Below are 22,269 nucleotides of genomic sequence, written 5' to 3'. Positions count from 1 at the left end.
TCTTCCACCAAAAGGCAAAATTCACAGCTCCCTAAACCAAACAGTTCCCCAGCAAAACTGAATACACGAAACAAAAAGGAGAGATCTCCCACCCTCAAATTCCTGATCGGGATGGTTTTGGCCTGTGTGTACATGACTTCATGTTTGCTGAACAGCACGGTTCTCATCCTTCCATGTTTTCTAACTGCTGGAAGCTGCAATGTCTATGTGATAAGAAGCTCACACCTCTTCACTTCCAGGACGCACTCAGGGTTATGCAAACTAACCTTGCAGAAGGTTGTTCTAACACTGCCCTGCACCTTTCTTACTGCTTCATCTGTGGGAATGTGCGTCTATAAACTAATGAGCTTTGATCAGCAACGTTCACCAAAGATTTTCTCCATCCTGTGGTTTGCTTTAAAATAGCTCTCCCTTTACTAACTTCATGTTTATGCTAAGAACAACAATAACTCAACCCCATCTTCTGGATCCACTAGCATACTCACCAAACCTCCTAATCACTAAACATTCTTCCCTTCCACGAGGGTTAAACAGCCTGTCACACACTGCTCTCAGTCCCCGTCAGAAACCCAGGCCACACCCACTGCCTTACCAGATCTGCTACTTTGGCCAGGTCAATCATCATGTTAATGTCACACCCACATTCGATGATGGTGAGTCTGCGCTTTTTACCTGTAAATGAAAACAGCTACATTTTACTATTAGGGAACCCCAGGGAAAAGACTTTACACCCATTAATTCCGACACTTTAAAATCACACCCAATAAAATGTTGCATCAGTTGACTTGCGCAAGACAAAAAATATCTGTTCTTAAGAGAACAAGCTGTGTACAGCAAATCACATCTTAGTTTATTTGTTCTGGGTTTTTTTTTTTTTTAGAACACTACGAAAAGCCTACCCAGGTGAGTAAAGCGCTCCAACAGGTAAGACGGTGACTGGAAGGGCTCCATGTAGACCATGGCCCCGCTGGTCTGCAGCCCCATCCAATGTCTCTGTGCTCTCATTACAGCCAAGAACACCCACAAACCTAACACAACTACATGTCCACCGACGAACAACCATCCCTGCATCAAGATAAACAGGAGATGACCAAGAATGCCCCAAAGAGAAGGAAAAGTCTCAATCTGTATCACCCCTGTGCCACGAGACTCCAAATGCTACCTCAAGCACAAAATCCAACATCTCCCCTCCACCCCCAGAAAGCACAAGTGCTTACAGCAAAAAAGGAAATTCCCCTCTCACCATCACAAGAACATGTCTCACCAGGGCCAGCGGCACTTAGCACACAGCAGGTGCACACTGTCTGCTACATCAACCGGCTCACCATGACACGCCAGCCTGCCCAGGCCCAACAGCATCCCCAAGCAGCTCATTGGCCAAGGCCAAATCAACCAGACAAACTAATGCCTGCCACCAGCACGTGTCCATCAGTTTCCCGGGGAACGGGACGTGAAGCTTTAGGCTCCGCAGCAGCACCCCTCACCTGATACAATGGTCACAGGGCCCCTGATCTCTGTCAGCTTCTGCCTGGTGAAGTTCCGGATGAGGCACTGGATCAAAGTGCTCTTGCCAACTTTCGGGGGCCCCATCACCACCACTACTATGGGTGGGGGCTCCAGGGGAGTTCAATCAACCACTGGAATGTGATGCTTTTTTGTCTTCAAATCCTGGGTCCTATTTATTTCAAAAAAGAATAGAAAAAAAAAAGCACATTGACTTACACAATAGAAAAGAAGATAAGGCCCTTGCAAGCATAGATCTCAGACAGAGCAGACAATTGACAGGTGGAACTAACTCACTTGGATCATTTCTGGCCCCAACAGTCAACACACACAAGCCTACAGGACTTAGGGAGTGGAGCACTGTAGACAGATCAATCTGTTTCCTAAGTAAAACGGAAACACCGAGGCTGTATATCACTAATGGACAAGAATTGATATTTGGGAGCTAAATTCTCCTCCTTTCCTGGGTATAAAAGTAGAGTCACTTGCTTGCTGGGCCTCCAATTTCTGACCTGTAAAATGAGGACAAGAATAATTCCTAAACTGACATGAATGCATAATGTGTGAACTATACCATGGTGGTGGGACACACAGCAAGGACTCGCTCCCTAAAGCTATTCAAGGATTCAATACTGCCAATTCAGTATTTCATACAATGACATGAAAGCACCCTAAAAGGGACAGAGGTCGCTTACATTTCAGAGAAACATTTTATTTTATCAATTAAATTCCACCAATGTTTCTCTCTTAGACAAAGTCACCAGCCAGTATGCACAAACCAGCAGAAAGGGCTCACAGGAGAGGAAGCTTCCATGGGAACAGCCGCCCACCCGGATCTGAGACAAGGCACCTGCCGGAACACGCAGCTCCTTCAGAGCCACAGCCAACTCCTTAGCCCAAGTGCCAGCACTACCAGCTCCCTGTTCCCACCCACCTGTGGAAGGAGCGTGCCATCCGCACCGCCGACTGCACGGCAAAGGCCTTGGGGTTCCTCCTGCGGGCATCCTCTTCCTCTCCCAGCTGTAGCTCCTGCAGATGGCGCTGCTTCTTCTTCTCGGCCTTGGGCCCACTGTGCTTCTTCCGGTGCTTCTTCTGGTCCTTGGTCTCCATGGTGTGCGCTCAGGGCTGCACAAGGAACTGACTCAAAACTACCTGGCACCGGCAGTGAACACAGCAGCTTACAGTCGGCCGTACCCCATGGGAAAGGACCCCAAATGAACAGAAGCAGCTAGGAACCTGCCCGCAGCATCTCTGCCAGGAGCTCGCCATCCCACAATGTGTTTAAATGCCCTCCACAAACCCCACCGCACAGCCAGCACTGCAAGGTCTCCTTGTCCACAATCAGCACCCCACATCCTACGGCCGCGCTCTCCCCACCCCCAACAGTCCCACTGTCCCCACCCAGCAGCCCACGCACCGCAGCCGCGATGTCCCCACTTCAGCACCCTTCACCCCACGAATGTGCCGATGCACATTCAGAACCCCACACCTCATGGCCGTGCTATCCCCAACCACAACACTCACCACCCCATGGCAGCGAAGTTCCCCATACAGCACCCGACACCCCACATCCGCACTGTCCGCACACAGCAACCCACATCCACGGCCACACTGTCACAGCAAAGTACGCCCCCACCACCACGGCTGTGTCATCCACACCTCAGCACCCCAACCTCAAGGCCCCGCTGTCCCCACCCCCAGCACCACACACCCCACTGTCTCCACCCAGCACTCCACTGTCGGCCCCTCAGCACCCAACACCGCACGGCCGCGCTGTCCCCACCCAGCACCCCACACCCCCGTCCCCACTTCAGCACCCTACACCCCACTCTCCCCACACAGCACCCACACCCCACACCACTGTCCCCACTTCAGCACCCACACCCCACACCCCGCTGTCCCCGCCCTTGCTCACTCACCTCTCCGGAGTCCCCTCTCCAGCAGGTCCCCACTGTCCACTTCCCACTCGCGAGCCGCTTGCTGCAAGGACCGCCCTCGAGGCCCGCGGGAGGTCTCACCGCGCCGCCCGCCCCGCACCCACACGCGCCTTCCCCGCACGCCCGCACAGCCCGCGCCACTGAGCCGCTCGCACGCAACTGCTGCTCCTCCTCACGCCCGCACGCACGCCGCCGGAAGCGGAAGGCGGTCCCACACTCACTGCGCCGGCTACGGAAACACAGGGAGAACAAGAAAGGGGCCGGCGGAGGAACGCATTGTAGGCGGCAGCCGGAAGCGGGGCCGGTGGGCGCTGAGCGCGCGCAGACGCTGTGGACGCGGGGTGCTGAGGAGGCGCTGTGTCTGTGTTGGCCTGGTTGCTGGGGTGACCCGCGCCTTGCACCCCGAGCCCCGCCAAGGGCCAGGGCAGTGCCAGCTGGATCCTCGCTCAGGGACGGAAACCCCGAAGGGGCCATGTGGAACCCCAGGCCTGGCGATTCCCATTCGCCAGCTGCAGTGTCGCTCTTCCTGTGCTGTGGAACCTGTCAGGAGATTCGCACCAAGTAACCTGTAAAGCACACCCAGAAACCAGCACCTTATGCCCACCCCTCAACAGGACCACTCAGAGCTGTCCCCAGCCCAGCCAATCACATGCATTCCTGCAAAACTTGTTGCTGGATATTCCTGCACCCACCACTGCCCTCGAACAGAAGGCAGAGGGATCCTGTGCATGTGTCAACTTCTTTTCTTAAACCGAAAAAATTGTTATTGGGTCTGGTGCGATAGCATAGCAGTTCAAGTCCTTGCCTTGAATGTGTCAGGATCCCATATGGACGTCAGTTCTAATCCAGCTCCCTGCTTGTGGCCTGCGAAAGCAGTCAAAGATGGCCCAAAGCCTTCGACTCTACACCCACATGTGATACCCAGGAGAGGCTCCTGGCTTCAGATTGGCTCAGCTCCAGCCTGTGCAGCCGCTTGGGAATGAACGATCAGATGGAACATCTTCCTCTCTGTCTCTTCTCCTCTCTGTATATCTGCCTTTCCAATCAAAATAAATAAAGAAGTAAATAAATCTTTTAAACTTTTTAAATGGCTTTTGAGAAATCAGACATACAAAGAGGAGAGACAGAGAGGAAGATCTTCCGTAGATGATTCTCTCCCCAAGCAGCTGCAACAGCTGGAGCTGAACCAAGGTAAAACCAGGAACTAGGAGTTTCTTCTGGGTCTCCCAAGCAGCTGCAGATTCCAAAGGCTTTGGGTCGTTCTTGACTGCTTTCCCAGGCCACAAGCAGGGAGCTGGATGGCAAGCAGTGCCCATATAGGATTCTCGCCTATGCAAGTTGAGAACTTTAGCTGCTAGGCTACCACACCGGGCCTGAAAGTCTAACTTTCTAACGGGAATGTAAATTCAGGTGACCATCCTGAAAGTGGCTCAGCCTATCTCTCAGGACACAGCATGCACATCTCCTCCATGCTGGCAGTAGGAACAGACACTGAAAGGCACTACAAGAAAGCTCATAGCACTGGTCAAAAGGGGGAAACCATTGATGAAAATGTGAAGAAAAGAAGCAAGTTACGTGCCTGGTCAGTGTCTAAATCCTCCCCTTGCAAGCTCTGGGATGCCCAAAGGGCGCTAGTTGAAGTTCTTGCTGCTTCACTTCCCATCCAGCTTCCTGCCTGTGGCCTTGGAAAGCATTAGAGGATGGCCCAAAGCCTTGGGACCCTGCACTCACATGAGAGACCCAGAAGAAGCACTGGATTCTTGGCTTTGCTCAGCTCTGTCCATTGAGGCCATTTGGGAAGTGAAGTGAACCGGTGGGCAGGGGTTTTTCTCTTTGTCTCTCCTCCTCTCTGATCTGCCCTTCTAATAAAGATTAGTAAATCTTTTTTGTACAAAATATGTGTTCAGACTGGATGCATTAGCCTAGTGGCTCAAGTCCTCACTGCCATGCATGCACTGGGATCCCATATGAGTTCTGTTCTAATCCTAGCAGCCCCACTTCCCTTCTGGCTCTCTGCTTGTGGCCTGGGAAAGCGGTAAAGGACAGCCCAAAGCCGGGAACCCTGCACCTGCGTGGAAGACCTGGAAGAGGCTCCAGGTTCCTTGCTTCGAATCAGCTCAGCTCTGGCTATTGCAGCCACTTGGGGAGTGATTCAGTGAGTGGACGATCTTCCTCTCTGTCTCTCCTCCTCTCCGTATATCTGACTTTGCTATACTAATAAAATAAATCTTTTTTTAAAAGTATGGTACTAATACAGTGGTGCAATATGCCACGAATGTGAGTACCAGATGCAACATGGGGGAACACGTCATAGAATCCATGTAGTTTGACAGCAGAGAACATTCACTCTTTCATCTTATTGTATTTCTGTTTTATGATGCTTTTCCATAGGCTCTGGCATTACACCCACCCCTTCCCCAGTTCCCTGCTCCTTATTGGTTTCCCTCTAGTTTTACAATGGGTGTCCTTCATGAACAGTCCTAAGTCCATCACGCTGTGATCAATCTGTTTCCAGACAATGTAGCCTTGGACAACGTCAGAGAGTCCATCATCCTACACTTAGCATATTTTTAAGTCTTGCTCTGGGAACCCATCTTTGCTCTGGATGCATAGAGACATACAGCACTTTGTCTCCATATCTGAACATATCAGTCTCTGCCACACTTCCATCATATTTCCCCCAAGTATAGAGCCAGTGAACACAGTGACCACAGTCAGAACTGTTGGTGGGACTGCAGGGTGTGCAACCTCTATGCAAATCAGTATGGAGAATATTCAGACAGCTGAAAATCTGCATTCCATATGACCAGCAAGAGCACATCTAGGAATATATCCAAAAGACCTGTTACACAAGAAAGCAACATGCACCCACAGGTTCATAGCAGCACAATCAATAATTGTAAAAACACACAAGCAACCAAATGCCCATCCACAGAAGACTAGATAAGGAAACTTTGGTTCATCTGCTCTACGGAATACTACTCAGCTATTACAAGAAAATGAGGGGCCCGGCAGCGTGGCCTTGCGGCTAAAGTCCTCACCTTGAACATGCCAGATTCCCATGAGGGCAACGGTTCTAATCCTGGCAGTTTCCCTCCCCATCCAGCTCCCTGCTTGTGGCCTGGGAAAGCAGTGGAGGGCAGCCCAATGGTTTGGGATCCTGCATCCATGTGGGGCCCTGGAGGAACTTCTGGGCTTCTGGCTCCAGATTGGCATAGCACCAGCTGTTCCGTCTACTTGGGGAGTGAATGATTGGATGGAATAACTTTCTCTGTCTCTTCTCTCTGTATATCTGACTTTGAAATAAAAATAAATAAATCTTTAAAAAAAAAGGAAAGAAAATGAAATACATTTCTTCATAGGCAAATGGGCCGAACTGGATTCTCTTATGCTAAGGGAAATGAGCCAATCCCAAATGGTCAGATATCATAGGTTCCCCTTAATAAAAGAAAATACAGTATCGGGCCCGGCAGCGTGGCCTAGTGGCTACATTCATCACACTGAACGCGACAGTATCCCATACGGGCGCTGGTTCTAATCCCGGCAGCTCCACTTCCCATCCAGCTCCCTGCTTGTGGCCTGGGAAAGCAGTCGAGGATGGCCCAATGCATTGGGACACTGCACCCATGTGGGAGACCCGGAAGAGATTCCTGGTTCCCGGTTTCTGATCGGCACAGCACCGGCCGTTGTGCTCACTCGGGGAGTGAATAATCGGACGGAAGATCTTCCTCTCTGTATCTCCTCTGTGTATATCTGATCTTGTAATAAAAAAAAATAAATCTTTAAAAAAATACAGTGTCAAACATAAAGAAACAGAGAGAGGCAGAGAGAGAGAGAGAGAGAGAGAGAGAGAATAAGGAGTGGCATGCATTATATGTATAGTGTGCACCAGGAACTGCTGAGCCAAGGGTTTTGCATGTACGCGAGGAAGCTTCAGAGAGTTCATGGAAATGCAATGAAAGAGTGAGTTTATTTCCATGTAAAAAAATGTTGAAATCCAGGCACATGAGTGTCTCTTCAAAAAGATGATGACAAATGCATGTTAAGAAAAAAAAAACTATGCAACTGGCACTGTAGGCAGGGTGGGCCACTTCCTGCAGTGCCAGCAGCCCACGTGGGAGCTACATTGAGTTCCAACTGCTCCACTTGCAGTCCAGCTTTCTGCTAATATGCCAGGGAATAGTGGCAGGTAGCTCAAGTATTTAGTTCCCTGCGATCATGTGGGAGGCTCTGCCTTTCAAATAAACACATGTCAGAGGATAAAAAGAGCAATTTCAAAAATCTTCTGTACAAAAATGTGTATTTCATTTCACGTTTCTATAAACCTTTTGGTGTACTCTACTACAACATATTCCTTTAAACCTCTCCATGGCTTTGTGAGACAGGTGGCTGCTACTAGTCCCAGTTGACAGACAAGGCTGTGGGAGGCCATTGCAAGGCCACATGACTCTACTTGAGAGTCAGTGTCTGAATGGGGAGCCTCTGTTCATGACTTCTGAAAGGCTTCCCCCTTCTTCTGACCCAGCTGCTCCTCAGGGACATTCCTTACCAGGTGGTGGCACATCATTCACTTAGCCCAACAGGAGGTGGACAGGCTCAGGAAATGGAGAAGTCATCCACACCTCGTATGGTACCTAGTGACCTGGCTTTCTCGCTCCAAGGTGCTGCTGCCCCTGCTCTTCACCCAACACCTCCACTCAGGAGCCTCATTGCTGTCTTTCCAGACCCATTCAAGAGCCTGGATAAGAAGCTTCCCTCTTCACTCAAGTCCCAGTGCAGGCGGAGTAAGCTGTTAGCACAAGCAGAAGTGCTGGCACGAGACAGCAGAGAGGCCTTGAGCCTTGGGATGCCCATTTCCCCATTTGGAAGAGGTAGGCTAAACATAATAACCCCTGTTTCAAGGACTGTCATTAAGATGAAATGACATTGCTTTTCCTATCTACATTCTAGCTTTCTAGCCAGGAAATCAATCAATCAATCAATGTGTACAGTGCAGCTAGGAGGGGTGAACATTGAAAATACCTAATTAGCTGAGATCACCTTTGCCGACATTTTCATTTTTAACACTTTCCTTCAATTAGTACCCTGTTTTTGAAATCAATTTATTCATATTTATTTGAAAACCAGATTTACAAAGAGAATGAAAGAAAGAAGTCCCCGTTTTCTTTCCTTTCCTATTTTTTTCCTTTTTGATATACTTCTAAATGGCTGAAATGGCCAGAGCTTAGCCAATCCTAAGCCAGGAACTTTAAAAAGCTTTTTAATTTTAAATATTTTTAGCTATCATGTACATAGTTGATCAGAGCCGGAAGACGATGGGTCAGGGAAAAGTGCATGTGATCTGTGTTTCCAAATGTTGTTCCTTCTGATTTTCACTAGGAGGGGTTATTGTGGAGAGAAAAATGGCAGAAGTCATGATAACCTCCCAAGTGTCCCAGTCCCCAGGCATGGGAAACTGCCACCCGATATTAACCTAGGGTCCTGATGTGGCACACACTGAGGGATCTGACCAGGTGGCTTTGACAATTTTAAAATGCTGCTGATCTCGCTGGTCCAAGGATGAGGGAACCCTTTCACTGTCCATTGGACATAATCGGCCTTAGAGTCTACATTCACAAAGATATTTCCTAGGGTAGGTGTCCAATTTGTTCTGCCTCCTTCCTCTTGCACAGTACCAGATGTCCTCTGCAGGCCTCAATGTGCAGCTCTATGTGGATCTGGGCCGGCTGTCCACTAGTCCATCTTTTCCACTGAGGAGGACCAGTTCTTACAGGTGGGCCTAAGGACTCAGGCCAAGTGAGCAGGGCCCTGCCAGAGCCCTCACCCCAGGGGCTCATGGACCTGGCAAGTACTGGGCAAGTGGGCCAAGGACCTGGGCCAGGTTACCCATGCCCCAAGGGATCCCTTGCTCCCAGGGTTCACGGACCCTCAGGCAGGAACTTCTTCCAGGTCTCCCACATGGGTGCAGGGGTGCGAAGACTTGGGCCATCCTCCACTGCTTTCCTAGGCCATAAGAAGAGTGATGGAGAGACACAATGCAGAGGCTGAGAGGTTAAAGTCCTCGCTTTGAACACACCCAGTTCCCATATGGGCACTGGTTCTAATCCTGGCAGCCCTGCTGCTCATCTGGCTCCCTGCTTGTGACCTGGGAAAGTAGTAGAGGACAGCCCAAAGCCTAGGATACTGCATCTGTGTGGCAGAACCAAAACAACTCCTGGCTCCTGGCTTCAGATTGGCTCAGCACCGTATGTTGTAGTCATTTGGGGACTGAATCATTGGACGGAAGAACGTCCTTTCTGTCTCTCCTCTGTATGTATGATGTTGCAATCAAAATACATAAATGCTAAAACAAAGAAGGGAGATGTATCAAAATTGGAAGCGCTGGGATAGAAATGGTCCTCTTACAGGATTCAGGCGCTGGCAAGATTAACCTGTTCTGCCAGCAGGACAGACCCCAGCTACTAGTTCTTACAAATGCCTTGGAAGTAATGCATGCAATGCTGAATAACTGGCACTGGACAGCTGAGAAAACTCATGAGAAAAAGCAGCAGTACTGCCGCCTCCCACTGCCCAAGGCTCTGGGTGCTACGTGTCCACGGCAGTCCCTTCCCCTGGTGGGATTCTGCCACTACCCTGGCACATACCCAGCAGGCCTGGTGCCCTCTCCCTGGCCCAGGAGGGGAGGAGCTGGGCTCTGGGAGGTTCAGCAAGACAGGGAGAGCCAGGGCAGTAAGCAAGGGGCCCTGGCATCAGGACAGCCCAGGACAGAGCACAGACATGACCAGTGCTTGTCCTGAGCAGGGCTTTCCAGGGGCTGGGTGTGTAGAACCTAAATGCACGTGAGGAAGCAGGGGAAGCTCAGCTGGAGCTGGGTGTGAGGACACAAAACAGGAGCAAGTATGTTCAAAACAAATGATTTAATGCAGGGTCAGATCATGGGTAAAGGTCTGAGGTTCGGGGTGAAGAGCTTGCCGGCCAACGGGGCCTGGCATAGTACCCTGAGTGTGGACTGTTCAGGGCACTCTAAACAACCATGAGACCCGAATGGTTTCAGCGCATGAGTTGGCCAAGGGTGACACCCCTCAGGGAGAGGGGACAGAAGCCCCTGAAGGGAGCTCTTTGCATCATGGAGGCCAACACGGAGAAATAGGGTGTGCTGTGAGCCCACTCTTGCAGCATCCTGGAGAGCTGCAGCTGCCTCAGGGAGCGGATGGCAAGGCAGCTACTGGTAGGCGAGGGCACCCAGGGCTGTGGTCCTCGCAAAGCAATGACTCTAGCAGGCTTCAGGCTGGGACTGTCCCCGCGGCAAGGTGGGCTGCCAAGGACGCTCTTTAGGTGTGAGGTCTTGAGCCCCACCGCTGGGGCTGCAGGTGAATGAATGAGAACAGGTACCAGCCAGACTAGGGCAGGTGTGGAAGGGGCCACCAGGCCCTGCTGGCTACGCAGCACAGGGGACAGGCACCCTGTGCCTTTGGCAGGCAGCCTGAGACAGGAGTTGCTGGCCCAGGTGGACAGCCTTCTCCCTTTCCATGCTCTCCCGCAGTGCGGGGAGATGTCAGAAGATCCCTCACACTCGGAGGTCACCCCACAGGAGCCGGAGCCCCGGCCCTTGGTGTTTCCTTCTGTAGAGTTCTCATCCTCCTCCTCTGGGCTGCTCTTCAAAACCATGTGGAGAGAGGAACTTTCAGGATGAGCAGTCCCCTCTGGGTGAGAAGTTATCTCCCTATTCTGCTCGCATGAGCTCTCTGCAGTCATATTGGAAGGTTTCAGTGTCTTTGGAGGAGGCATCTGCTCCAGAGAAACACGTGGCAGCCCCAGACACAGGCTGCAGGACTCATTGGGCTTTGCTGAAAGGAAAAGACAGAGATTGGCTGCTCTACCTACACCATGAGGCCTGAGAGTAGGGTCCCTGGGGACCTTGTAACATGGGGTGACACTGAGGACACCCTCTAGGCTGCTGACTCCAGAGGGAAAATATGTGTATCTTGAAACAGGACAGTGTTGGGAACACCTCAGGCTATGCCGGACACACCCCTTGGGGTGCATGGCCCACCTACCTGCCTCTCAGTCTAGCTCTGGGGACACCTGGCATCCCCTCAGGACCCAGTGAGGTTCCTGTAAGCTGACCCCCAGGTTGCCCTGTGCCCTGACATGGGAATGGCTTAGTAGGAGCACTTGTGTCCCTCCTAAATGGCAGGGATGGAAGTGACTCCTCAGGTGCCTGAGGTCGGAGCTTGGACTTCAGGACAGATGAGGCCACAGGCAGAGCACTTGGGGTCAGGGCATACACCTCACAAAAGGTGGCAGGGCTGAGCTGTGTCCTCTGCCCTTGAGTCACTGCCACCCAAGCACAGAGCACTGGCTCTTAGCTGCAAGACTCACATTCAGCATCTCTGTGCCCGAAGACACAGGAGCGCACCTGCTTGGACGCACAGCTGTGCCTCACCAGGACATGCACAGGCCTGCACCTGGGCCTGCCTCTGCAGCCTCCATACTTGCACAAACCCATCTCTGTTCTACGTGCCCATCTAGGCTCTCAGGTCAGCTACAGCAGCAAGCATCAACAAAAACCAGGACCCTCCCTACCATCTCACACAGGAGGGTGATGCTTCAGGTCATGCTGCCCTCTGTGTCCTCAGAGACATGGGCTCCACGCTGGGCCTATACCCCTGCATTCAGCTACACCCTGGTGTCTGCCCTGGGAGCTACAGTCCCTGCTTCTGCAGTCCCTGCTTCCCAGGGCACCTGGGCCTTCCAGGGGATCTCTGATGGTTGGAGCGATCCAGCGCCTACATACCTTGGCCACCACTGCACAGAGTCAGCCACAACCCCATTTCCCTCCATCCCTGCCAACACCTCTGTCCTATGAGGATCCTGGATGCACACAGCTGTTGACATCACGCTCCGCACCTGTGTTGGTCCCAATCAGGGAAAGGCCACCCCAGGCCAGGCAGGACCACTGCTCATGTGGCTCAAGAGTGGGAGTCCCAGGAAGACCCTGCAGTCCCATGAGGGCTCTTTTCCTGTCCTGAGTTGGGGTGCTTAAGGCAGGGTCTGGCCTTCACCCCCACAATGACTTCAGCCAAGGACACAAGTCTATGAAGGCCTTTAGGACACCCCCACAGCCTGGACAACAGGCATTGGGTGCTACTGAGGTGAAGCAGGCCAGCCATCACCCCAACCCTCTCTCGACCCTGAGGAACACATTGGGACTGCCTGGGGCCCAGCCAGGCCTTGTGCTCAGAAGCTTCTGGAGCAGAACTGAGCAGCAGGGGGAGACCAAGGGTGACACAGAAGAGGGAGAAGGCCCTGGGGTCTGATGGCCAGCCCTGGGCCCTCCAACCGTGGACACACCCAAGGGAAATCAGGCTGAATTCCTGTGCTGGACTCACCTTGGGGAGGCAGGAGACAGTGCAGCTTCCGCAGCTCATGCTTTGAGGCCTGGAGCTGCTTGATGACAATGTCATCGCCCGGGGTCCAGACTTGCTTCAGGCTCTCCTGGAGGAATTCCTGCAGGTGGTCCCTGGTCATCTTCAGCAGGCGCCCTAGGCATGAGGGAGGGTGTGAGGCTGGGAGAGGTCACAGGGGTTCCCCACAGCCAGGACTGCTGATGTTGCTGGGTTACCCAGAGGTGAAAGGAGGGGACTGACGAGGGGAGAATGCCCTGCCCAGGTCTCCCTGTGGACTGTGTGCTCGGCTGGTGTGGGGTAGTGCAGGGGCATCCAGAGCCTCTCCCAAGGTGCCCGAGAAGCAAGAGACCTCATCTTGCCAGCCTCCTCCCTGCTCACTTGTGATGGATGGAAACGAGGACCCAGTTCCTCATCCCCAGCACCCTGCCTTCTTGGGGCCCTGAGGACTTACTTCTGTGAACCTTCAACATCGTGTAGGCCATGGTGGTGAGCACATGCTGCCCTTCCAGGACGAAGATGTCCCACATCCTCAGTGCCAGGGGGAATGGAGCCTGGGGGAGAGAGCAGGGCCTGAGCAGGGCCACAGTGGGGAGGGTGTGCAGGCCCTGACGAGGGAGTGGTGATCACAGCAGGCCCCAAGCTCTATCACGGGAACTTATCCCACTGCTGGGTGGGACCATGTCTGCTGGCTAGTTCCCAGCTCACTGAGGGGCTGAGGCCCAGAGAGAGGAGGGGTGAGACCTCAGGAGCACAACCAGGACCCAGGGGTCCATCAAGAGCTCTGTGCCCTTGGAGCCATGGGGGATGCTAGAGACCCCACACCTGGTTGAGGGTGAGGGCTCAGCAGGGTCAAGTCCAGGCTACCTTCCAGGAGTGAGGCGGCATTAGCCCAGCTGCATCCTGGGGGACAGCCCAGGGCCTTGGGGATCTCCTGCCTCCTCCTGCAGGGTTCTGGCCTTCACCAGGATTCGCAGCATGTGTGTTCCTGGGACCTGTCCCTTCCCTGCTGGCCCTCAGCCTCAGACTCAACCTGGCAAATCCTGAAGGGCAGGGCAGCTGATTGGGTACAGGCTTCGCCCTCTATACTGTCTGCTGGGACTGTGGGGGCTCTTCTCTGCTGTGGGCAAGTGGACACTGGGGTGGGAGATTAGTTACTGAGGTAGGAATTCCTCTGGGTAAGGTGTCACTGGGGCTGCACTTACCACATCCAGAAAACACTGAGTAAACCAGTGTGCCGTGCAGTCCTGGAGGTTGAGTCCCTGCTGCTCCTGAGGAAGAGGCAGAGGGAGGTGAGGGCCAGAAGCAGGCCTGAACTCCCCCTGGCCTGAGCCCATGGCAGGGCCCCATGGTGCGGCAAGCCCAGCAGCAGGTGTCTGTGCTCCTCACAGCCACACAGGCTCCTGAAGGGAAACTGCCACCAATCTCTTCTCCTTCAGGAGAGTCTCCCTTACATCTATGCAACCCCAGGGACCACATGCTGCAAAGGGTAACAAAGGCCCCCACTGCCACACATCTAGGTGATTGGAAAACCTTGTTGAATGAATGACTTTCCCACACCAACAAACGGGCCTGAGAGCCTATTGTTACACCCCGCCCCACCCCCACCTCCCCGCCCCCCCGCAGGTATGATTGCGGAGCCCTAGTAACAAGTCAAGGAGGCCCTTTGCTCACCAGGTGTTGCTCGAGAGCCGGGAGGGTGCGGTGCACAATATCTCCCAGGTGGTTCTGCAGTGTCTTCAGCTTTGGTGATCCGCGTGCGTAGAGACCTGAGAAGAATCAGTCCCCAGCCCTTGGGTCAGAGCTTCTACCCAGGAAGGCAACAGAGCTACAGGGAGGAGCAGATCCTGCTGAGCACCCAGGGCTGGGAGAGGCTCTCAAGGGGCAGGAGGGTGGACAGAGAGCCGGGCCGAGAAACGTTAGAATGTGGGTGCATGTAGGACTGTGTGGGATCCAACCCTGACTGCCCCCAAGTGTCTGCTGGGAACATATTCAAGCTAGGTACCTTACAACCATTCCAACAAGCAGGAGTGAGAAGGGGGTGACCTTAGAGGGGATGCTGCCTCCTGGAGTATCAGGTGTGGCTTAGTGGCAGGTGTGCATGTAGACCAATGTGAGGCACAGAGGCAAGTGGAGGCATGAGTCACGTGGACACAGACAGGACTCATTGGCCTAGAGATTCCCACACACAGGACAGTAAGGGAAGACTGCAGGATCATGGGGAAGGCTTGAACAGCTCAATAGAGGAGGCTTCTGCTAGCCCTGGCTTCTCAGCAATCCTCCAAGGGGAGATTGGCTTCCACACCCAGGGCATGACAGTGAGGATTAAAGCTCTAGTCATGTGGATTTGTGTCCATGAAGTACTGGGCTGTGCAGGGAGCCCACCCTTCCCATCCACCTACCAGACATCGCATATTTTTTGTTCTCCATCAGCTGGACCAGAGCCCAGAATGTGTCTTCCTCGCTCAGCCACATCAGCAATAGCGCCACTAGATGGCTCAGGCCTTGGCCACAGCCCACCTCCTGCAAGAACCCAGAACAACATTCAGAGACCTCTCTGGCTAGGGCTTCGGCCACCTTCCTGGGAGGGTTTGCTCATGTGCTGAAGAGAGTAGGAAAATGTTGGAGGGAGTCACTGAGCCTCTCTTGTCCCTGGGTGCCATGACTTTGAGCACTGGAGCATACACCAGGTCTCAGAGTCCCTGGAGAGAAGCCTTCAAGGCCAGAGCACAGGCAGTGACTGGGGAGACCAGAGGCAACAACCCATGTGCACCTCCTAGATCTCAGGGTGGGGCAGGCAGCTGTGGGAATCCAGTCTCCACCCCACAGAAACCCCTGGAACTCTGTGCTCTGTGTGTGCACGCTACAAGGGCACCATTTCAGACAGGAGGAAGCAGCAGCAGGGTTAGGCCTGCACGGGCTAGGAAAGAGAATGGACAAGGCCTGGGTGTGGATCCAGGCTGCCTGAATATGTCTCTCACAGGCATGCGACAGGGTGCCTGGGACAGGTCAGGAGGATGGGAGGCCCAGACCTTGCTGGGGTCAGCTGAGGAGTCTGGCAGCCATTCCCTTCATGGGAAAGGTCTGAGTGGGTGGGCATGGCTGTGGCACTTGTGGAGGGGAATTCAGACCAGTGGCACCTGAACAGGTGACTGACGGGTACAATGGCATCAGGAGGATCAAAACTCAACAAGGAACATCACAGCACAGTCACCCAGGTTGCCCATCAGCCTATGGAATGCCGGTACTCAGTGGAGCATCACCAACCCTGCCTGCATCTGGAATATGAAGCACAGTCCAGGAGCAAGGAACAACTTTACCGTTCTGGAACGTGGGCTTGGTCCCAGGGAGCCATTAGCTTGGTCTCTACACTTGCTCTCTCACTTGTGGTTTGGAGAGGCCCCAACAAGGCAGCCTTGGCTCTCTGTGACAAGGTTCACCCTGGATGCGCAGCCTGGGTACAGGACCTGCGGAGCTGATCCAGGAATACTCACAGGGTTGTACACGGTGTAGGCCATCAAAACATCAAGCAAAGCCTGCTGCCTGTAAGAGAGAGGAGGGGTGGTGTTTCCTTCCCTGCTGAGGCTCTCAGTGCAGCCCTGCCTCCCTGACACTGCCAGCCCACCAAAGGCCCAGGACACTTCTCTGCCACAGAAGCCAGGATGTACTCAGGGCACTTTGGTTGCTTTGTTTTCTTTTCATTGCACTCTCTCCACAGGGTCTTTTGGCAAGGAATCAGAGTTTGCTGCAAATCAAGACACTTGCATCCCTTTTGTTTCTGTTGTAAATGAACTGTTCTGAGGTTTGTTGCTTAGCCTCTCCCAAGAACCCCATCTCCCCAGGACCTTGGCTCCTCCTCATCCCTAGGGCCCCTCCAGCCCACAGGCCTCACCTGGCTCCATTGCGTTCTTGGAACAGCAGGTGATTTCGGAAGCTCCCTCGCACAGGCCAGTTGATCTGGTCGAATGGCGTTGACTGCAGCCTGGACTGCTCCTTCATTGCCTGCAGGGTAGGGCCAAGGGCAGGAAGGAGCCTGAGGAGCAGGAAAATGCCCCCTGCCATGCAGGCACCCCATGCATAGCAGCACTTCAGGTGATGGGGAGGGTCCTGCAGGAAGCTTATTGCCCTGGGGGTCTGGAGTCTAGGGAGGGTCTGGGCTGCTCACCTCACCTTAGCACCCATGTCACCCCCAATGCCCAACAGCCCTGCACAAGGAACCGTCCAAGGGTCTGCACAATGAGTGTCAAGCCAGCAAGGTCCCTCTGTAGTACACCCTGCCACCCACAGCACGTCCCAGGTGCATCTCCACCTCAGCGACCTTCAGGCCCCAGAGCCTCCTCACAGCAGCTCAGGTCCTGTCTGTCCCAGCATGACGAGCTCTCAGTGCTATCCGTGTAAGTGGGGCCCATCCCCATCAAGACATCACAAGTTGCCCTTGGCGCTGAGCCTTCTCTGGGCAATGATTAGTCTTCAAGTTTAGGTCCAAGGGTAGCACAAAATCAAGACATGGGAGGGCAAGCCTGGCAACACCACTTGGACCCTGCTCCCAAGATCCATGGGGATCAAGACAGGATGTTTCCCCAGGCTCCAATGCAGCACTATCTACCACAGGGGACCCAGTTGCCTGATGCCACCTGGCAGGCCAGGTGTATTGTGGGCTGAGTGCACATCCATACCTTGTACTTCCCCACGTTCTGGGCTTTCTTTGTGTTCACATCAAGCATTAGCATCCAGATGCTTCCCCGCACCTGGCTGGGGATTCCTTTGAAGCATCTCCGATGGAACTGCAGGGAGAGAGGAGATCAGGTGTATGGGTCCATGGCTGCTCCGGGAAGGGTGTGCAGCGGGAGGTGTCAGGAGGGGGAAGCCATGGACTTCGTGCTGTGTCAGCAGAGGGAGGATCTGCCTGGGCCTGGTGACCCACGGTGAGAGGAGGGGCTGAGGATCCAGGCTTGCTATGCACTGCCTGCTCCCTATGGAGCATGAGGAGGCATGTTGGTCCATGTCTGGGATTTGTCCCAGTGGTGACACTGGACTGTGTACCAGGAGAGTCACATGTGAGAATGGTAAAGGGGTGCAGGTGACCCATGTCTACGGCAGGACAGTTGCCCCAGGCTTTTGGGAGGCAGGTGTCCAGTCCAGCAAAGGCCACCACCCATCCCTGCTCTGCTGCATGTGTTCCCCATGGACCCTCCCTTCATGGTACCTTCTTGCTGTCACAATATTTGGTATAATTCTTCAACATTTTGACCCACTTTTGGAGTCTCCGAGTTTCCATATGTTTCTGCTGCAAAAGGAGAGAGGAAGGATGGTGTGAGGTCAGCTGCTGACCCCAGAGGATGGCCCCTGGATGCCACTCTGGAGCCCTGGGAGGACTCATGGGAGGAGAAAGGAAAGGTGCAGACCCTGAGCCCTGAAACCGTTGCCTCTGGGGGTGGAGGGGCGCCTGGGGCTTGGACTCTGTCACAGCACAGCCTTTTGTCAAGGCTGAGTTCCCCAAACTACAGTCAAGGCTGCCACCATCACACCATTGGGTCAAGGTGGCTACAGGCCAGGTTCCCCAGAGCTGCAGTCAGTTTGGGACAGGTGATGAGTTAGTGTCCCCACTCGGGCCTGTCATTTCTGCATGGGCAAAACCTCAAGGGGCTTCAACTGTCCACAGCCAGGGACTCCTGTGGCCCCCTGAGAACATGCCCCGGGCCAAGGACTCCTTCTCACCTTAGTCCCGAGGACACTGTCCTGAAGCAGCATCTTCTCACTGGAAGGGGAGAGGCAGATGTGAGGGAAGGTTCCACACACACACTTCTACATCCAAAGCAGGCTGGGGAAGAACCAGTGTCCCACCTCAGTCCAGGCAACAGAGAAGGGAACGGAAGAGGCAACCATGCTGCCAGTGCACAACCAGGAGGGGCCTTGACCGTGAGCACAGGGCATCTCTGCTCAGGCACCCACCCTCACAGTCCATGGGGGCTCAATGTCCCAAGTCAGGCCACAACTCAGGAGTGCAGCAGGCCCCTTGGCAGCTGCTGGGACAGTGCTCTCTCTTTTTTTTTTTTTTTAATTTTGTGTTAAATTTTTATTTTTTTTTTTTAAAAGATGATTTGTGGTGCAGCAAGCAAATCCCCCTTCTGAAGTGCAGGCAACCACTATGGGTGCCAATTCAAATTCCAGCTGCCCCTCTTCCGATCCAGCTCCCAACTAATGACCTGGGAAAGTAGAGGAAGATAACCCAAGTGTTTGGGTCCCTGTCACCCTCATGGGAGATCCAGATGAAATTCATGACAGTGCTCTCTTGAGGAGGGACAGGCTGCCCTGGGCTGAGGGTCTGGGTGTGACCATCAGCCATCCTCAAGAAGTGATCTGAGGACTCAGCAAATCCAGCACCTGCCCTGCAGTACCCAGTGCAGGGAGGGTGCACCTGCCCATGAACAGGACACCATCACACCCTTCCCTGGTGTGTCTCCCTTGTTCACCTTCCTCCCTGGTGCACTTGTCACCCAAATGTGAGCTCCCATCCATGTCCCTCATCTGACAGCTGAGACCATGACCACCCTCTCTGGACACTTTTCCTGTCATACCGAGGAGCCAGAACCAGCCCTGCTTAATCCTGGTCCTGAGGTGAGCCAGAAGGACACATCCTGAAGCATCTCGAGGTTCTGCCCCTCCTGGTGACCTGAGCCCAGCACCCCAGCTACAGGGCTTCTCTTACCCTGGACAACTGGCTGAACAGCCTCAAACTAGGTCCTGTACCACAATGACCACTCTCCTCCCAGCACAGCCAGAGCTCCTGTGCCCTCACCTGCAAGCCCCCCAGCCTGGTATCTCTGTTGCAACCTGTGCTGGGTAGAGCCCTGGAAGTCACAGCCCTGGCTCTCCCTCAGGCCTAACCCTTCAGCAGGACTTTAGCATGGCCACAAACACCCAGGATGTGTGCTCATCTGCCAGGCTTATATGCTGACACTGGATGCAGCAGTGGAATGCAGATGCCCAGGCTATGGGCCTTGGAAACAGAGCTGGACCCTCAGGTTACCCTCTGTCCTCAACACAAACAGGCCTCTGAGTGTCCAGCTGCTGCCCCATGTCCAGCTCGGTCCCTCCCTGAGTCCTGAGTCACTTGCTGGGTGTCTCTGATCTGCTCCAATGCTGACCAGAGCCTGCACTGTGACTGCAGTGTGGGCCCAGGTAGGGACCTGGGGACAGGTGTTCAGCCTCAAGCAGGACACACTGAAATGGTTCCCTGGCCTGGAAGGAGCAGGGCTGCGAATGACTCACTGTAGAAATCCAAGCCTGTCTGGGAAGAGGCGGCCGCTGTCATCATCCTCTTCTTCAGGCTCAGATAGAGCCACACCTTGGTGGCCCTGCAGTCAAGAGGGAACAGGGTGAATAACCAGGGTGCTCAGAGCCCCTCAGAGCTGAACCACTCTCCTCTGTGCCCGCAGACAGGCTGGTTCATGCACTCACAGACACACACTTCAGGCAGGACCCACCTCCTCTGCCCAGCACCCTGGTTGTACCTGCTCATATTTGGCAATTGTCGCTGCTTGCTCACGGTCCCGTCGGGCCCTCACAGCGACCATGCCCAATCTGGAAGACAAATGGCCAAATGTGACCCAGCCTAGCAGAGTCATGGGGACTGCGGTCTCACATCTGTCCCCATGATCACAGAAGGCGCAGCCCCACACCCGAACCTGCAGGCCCATGGTGGCCTGGAATGAGGATGCTGACTTGCTCAGGGCATGTGGACAGAGGGAAGATGGGGCAGGGACAGCCACCCTCTAGCCTCACCTGCCCAAGGAGGACACTCCTGCTCTGCTTAGCATCCAACTAATAGGAGAGCCACAACTCAGGTCAGAGGTCTCCCGTTCCACTGCCACATCCAGGGCTCTCAGAGCAGTGTCCTCTGCCCCCCACCTGACATAACATCTGTCCATAAGTTGGACTCTTGAGCCCATGACCCACATAGACCCACACGGACCCACACTAACACACAGCACAGCCATGAGAAAGGACAAGTGTAAACAAGCCCTACTCACAGGTCTCCACTGAGGGCTTAGGGCCATCACTCATGCAAACAGACAGCTGAGATCAGTGTCACCCCCTGGGAGTGATGGTCCCCATGCCACAGCACACACAGAGCTCACGTCCCACTCACCTCCATCGCGAACCAGTCTGCATCCTTCAGCTGTGCTCCAGCCTTCGCTACCAACAGCAGTTCAGCAGCTCAGTTGATGCACTACTGGCCAGACTGCCTCATGTCCCGGTTTAAAATTCCCAGTGACTGTGATGTCACGGCATTTTGCCAGCCAATCACAGGGCAGCATCTGGCATGCGGCCCAGGGTTCTAAACCATGGCTTCACTAACTGCCACTAGAGCTGGAGCAAGTGGCCTCCCCAGGGCCAGTTGAAGAGAGAAGGCTGTGGCTGGGGTCCCATGGACCCAGGGGTGCCAGTGCCCTGCACCACCTGCTCAGATACTCCCACATGCCAGGAAACCTGCACCTCAAGCTCTCCTTCCTTTTCCTGCTTTCATTAGAGTGTACTACAAGTGTGAAAGCATCTTCAATTACATAACGATAAAGTTTTACCTGAAAGCAAAGTCCTAGAAAGGGAATGAGAAAAAAAAACCGCAAAAAAGATCTTTTCCATGTGTCAGTTACCTCCCCAGAAGATGACAACAGGCAGGTCTGGGCCAGGCTGAGGTCAGGAGCCAGGAGCTTCAGCTGAGTCTCCCACAAGGGCGTAGATCCACAGCACTTGGGCCATCTTCTCCTCTCGCCCAGGCACATGAGCAGGGAGCTGAGTCAGGAGTGTGGCAGCTGGAGTCCAACCACTGCCCACATGACATGTCTGTAGCACAGGCTTCTTCCTTCTGAACCAAGTCAGCACCGGGTAATCCACACAGGCCTGTCCATATGATATGGTCTAGGCATTCAGTAGTTTAGGGTCATGAGTCTGGAAGACACACTTTCCCCACCAGGGTAATAGTTTTCACCCACCATGTGTCAGTTTGTCAGTTAGTGAGTACCCATCATCACCTGGGCCTGGCATGTGGAGGGCATGGCAGGGTTACACTGTGATTGGCCACACCCTCTCAAGCCCTAGAAAAGTCCATAGAAGGAGGGGTTTAATCTCTCTTGGTCCTTTTGGCCCTCTGGTGCTGCTTCATGCCTTGGGCTTTTCTCTCTTCAGCTCCTCTCCCCTGCTGTCTTGGGTCTTGCAGGCAGAGCCTAAGAAAGGGAGCAATTTCTTTCCCTCAGGATACAATGTATCCTCTCTCCCTCACCCCTCTTCCTGTTTCTCCACTTTAGTTTCTGTTTCACTCTCTGAATAAACTTTTCCACTTATTTCTGCTGTGTTGGTTTCTGCAGCTAAAAGGCTTTCTAAGTAAAAGGGAAGAGCCTAAGAACACCTAGGCAACACAT

The 22,269-nt window shown here is 53.7% G+C and overlaps 1 protein-coding gene across 1 annotated transcript; it reads right to left on the bottom strand.

Moving 5' to 3' along the window:
• Positions 1-3,414: 3,414 nt before the first annotated feature.
• Positions 3,415-21,344, bottom strand: LOC131481757 (USP6 N-terminal-like protein). The gene is made up of 16 exons (XM_058671881.1): positions 21,000-21,344; positions 20,362-20,431; positions 20,120-20,205; positions 18,566-18,605; positions 18,054-18,134; positions 17,524-17,631; positions 16,740-16,849; positions 16,342-16,390; positions 15,250-15,370; positions 14,522-14,616; positions 14,053-14,118; positions 13,302-13,401; positions 12,833-12,985; positions 10,903-11,287; positions 3,570-3,669; positions 3,415-3,483 (listed from the first exon to the last, which is right to left on the bottom strand). Exons 1-16 carry the CDS (start codon positions 21,020-21,022, stop codon positions 3,415-3,417), a joined length of 1,656 nt encoding a protein of 551 aa, XP_058527864.1. The 5' UTR covers positions 21,023-21,344.
• Positions 21,345-22,269: the final 925 nt, after the last annotated feature.

The sequence above is a fragment of the Ochotona princeps genome, chromosome 13 (assembly GCF_030435755.1).
Source record: "Ochotona princeps isolate mOchPri1 chromosome 13, mOchPri1.hap1, whole genome shotgun sequence".
Classification (NCBI taxonomy): domain Eukaryota; kingdom Metazoa; phylum Chordata; class Mammalia; order Lagomorpha; family Ochotonidae; genus Ochotona; species Ochotona princeps.
Note: the sequence above shows the minus strand (reverse complement) of the source record. Positions and strands in the feature narration are given on the sequence as shown.